Source organism: Penaeus monodon, chromosome 13, assembly GCF_015228065.2.
Source record: "Penaeus monodon isolate SGIC_2016 chromosome 13, NSTDA_Pmon_1, whole genome shotgun sequence".
In the NCBI taxonomy this organism is placed as follows: Eukaryota; Metazoa; Arthropoda; class Malacostraca; order Decapoda; family Penaeidae; genus Penaeus; species Penaeus monodon.
Window position 1 is genome coordinate 17,811,342 of NC_051398.1, and position 2,500 is coordinate 17,813,841.

Genomic DNA, 2,500 nt, shown 5'->3' on the forward strand with positions numbered 1-2,500 from the left:
TATAATAGTGATTTTCTGCCACTCATCATGTCTCTCTCTCTCTCTCTCTCTCTCTCTCTCTCTCTCTCTCTCTCTCTCTCTCACTTTCTCTCTTTCTCTCCATCTCTCTCTCTCTCTCTCTCTCTCTCTCTCTCTCTCTCTCTCTCTCTCTCTCTCTCTCTCACTTTCTCTCTCTCTCTCTCTCTCTCTCTCTCTCTCTCTCTCTCTCTCTCTCTCTCTCTCTCCTCTCTCTCTCTCTCTTTCTCTCTCTCTCTTCAGTAGCATAGCACTGACACTCGACTAAAGCACAATTAATAAATAGGTTTATAATTCAATGTAAAAAAAAGAAAAACAACAAACATTTTTTTAAAATTAGAACCGGCAAATCTCCAGGTAAAAGTATATGATTATCAAATGAAGGCGTAGTTATTAATGCAGGAAAATCACCCATTTTTTCCCCAAGCCTGCACGCGGCTAATATTTTCCTTACTCCGCCTCTCCCTTTTTCACGCACTGTCCGTGTTTTAATGCACACTATGTCATCATCACGGACGCATCAATTCGTAGTGTCAGAATCCTGACGTTGATGAATGAAAGCGAAAAAATATGAAACAAATGAAATGAAAATCAATTATAATGGCGAAAATATCAATGTATATAAACAAAATGGATTAGCGTGTTTATGAAGCTACATATTTTCACATTTCGAAATTGTTCCATGTACTATCGCCGCGAGGTAATCCGTCACAAATGTCAAATGACGATGCAGATAAATGGGAATCAGCTAAGAGCTAAATGTATCTATATATGTCTATATCGCTATTGATATATGTATGTAACTGTATATTCATGCGCTGAATGAAATTTATGACACAAACATAAATATATACATGTGTGTGTGTGTTTGCTTATATAAACATGAACTCGTTTGCATGTTTGTTTACGTATTCATTTAAAAGGGTTCCTATTTGACAAGTTCATGTGACAGTCGTATTTCATCCAACTCAGGTGAAGTAGCTAAAAGTCTTCCTTCTTCAGATTGTTGCATATTGAGCCTTGAAAGGAGAATTAAATCCTTGCAAATATGCAGATATTATGGGAACTTGTTTTTGAAAGAAAAATCTGAAAAAGGTAAATTAGGTTATAGTAAACCGTAAAATGATGAGCAGCAAATTGAGTTATTACTCGAGCTACCATTTAATGTAATTAGGAAGTTTTGTTTGTGTCAAAACCCCGGGTTATTCATTATGAAATGATGCATAGAAATGAAGCTGTCCTTTCATTAGAATAAAGAAAAATACTTTTAGATTACATTAAACTTATTAATCCATAACATATTATCACATGAATGTTTTAACAAAACTATTCCATTTCGCCTCGAAGTACAAACGAAAATTAAAAACATCTTTGGAATGCTGAACTACAAAAAAGATAGAAAGGGAAGAGCAGCCTCTCCATAATCACTACTTACAGTATGACAAAAATCAATTGTCATCCTCGCAGATAACGATTAAACATGCAAATGCAAAAAAGAAAAAAGAAAAAAAAAAAGTTCAGGAAACGTGGATCAGTGAATACCATGTGTTACGAAAATATTTCTTCTTTACATGCTTATCTTAATAATACAATACTACATGCAACCTATGCAATAGAATTCTCAGTTTACCAGTACGATAAGGTTATATGCCAAGAAGAAAACTACATATGGCGCTTAGCTTGACATAATATTAAATATATTTAATATCACGTATTTCTAAATGTGAAACGATTAACATCACATGCATGTTTTGATTATTAATCCAACTGCCATGATAGCAAATTAAGCTCGTTTTTAAAAGGAAAATCTCATTGCTTTTTATATGTAATCAGTATAAAATGTTAATTACAGATACATTAACATTAAATAACATATTTGAATCAAATCATCGCATTTCATTGTCTTTAAGGCCACGTTAAAAGGAGAAGACGAAGAAGTAGAAGAAGATGAAGAAGAAAAAAAGAAAAAAAGTGAATGTGGATATGACGAAGGAAAAGGAGAGGTTAAAAAAAGAAGAGGAGGAAGAGGAGCCCAAGAAGGAGAAGAAGAGGAAGAAGAAGAAGAAGAAGAAGATGATGATGATGATGATGATGATGATGATGATGATGATGATGATGATGATGATGATGATGATGATGATGATGATGATCATCATCATCATCATCATCATCATCATCATCATCATCATCATCATGACAAAGAAGGTGAAGTAGTAGGAGAGGAAGAAGAGAAAAAAAAGAAGAAAAAAGAAGAAAAAAAATGATGACAGGAGAAGAACAAGAAGAAAAATAAAAATAAGAAAGAAAAAGAAAAAGAAAAAAGAGATGATGAAGAAACAAATAAATATTTTCTTCTTCTCAGTCCAGCTCTTTTAGTCGTTATCTTCTAGAAATAAATAGGTAAATGAAATAAGCAATCAGAAAGAAATCTTCAAAATTCGAAGGTTCTAGAAACTTAGGAGAAGAAATAAGGGAGACTTAGAAG

The 2,500-nt window shown here is 33.2% G+C and overlaps 1 protein-coding gene across 1 annotated transcript in view; it reads right to left on the reverse strand.

Moving 5' to 3' along the window:
- LOC119579883 (uncharacterized protein DDB_G0271670-like) overlaps positions 1–2,500 on the reverse strand; it is a 26,079-nt gene that overhangs the window by 18,651 nt on the left and 4,928 nt on the right. Inside the window, exon 5 of the mRNA XM_037927733.1 lies at positions 2,057–2,165. Within this exon, the coding sequence (XP_037783661.1) occupies positions 2,057–2,165 (109 nt within the window). The remainder of the gene's footprint in view (positions 1–2,056; positions 2,166–2,500) is intronic.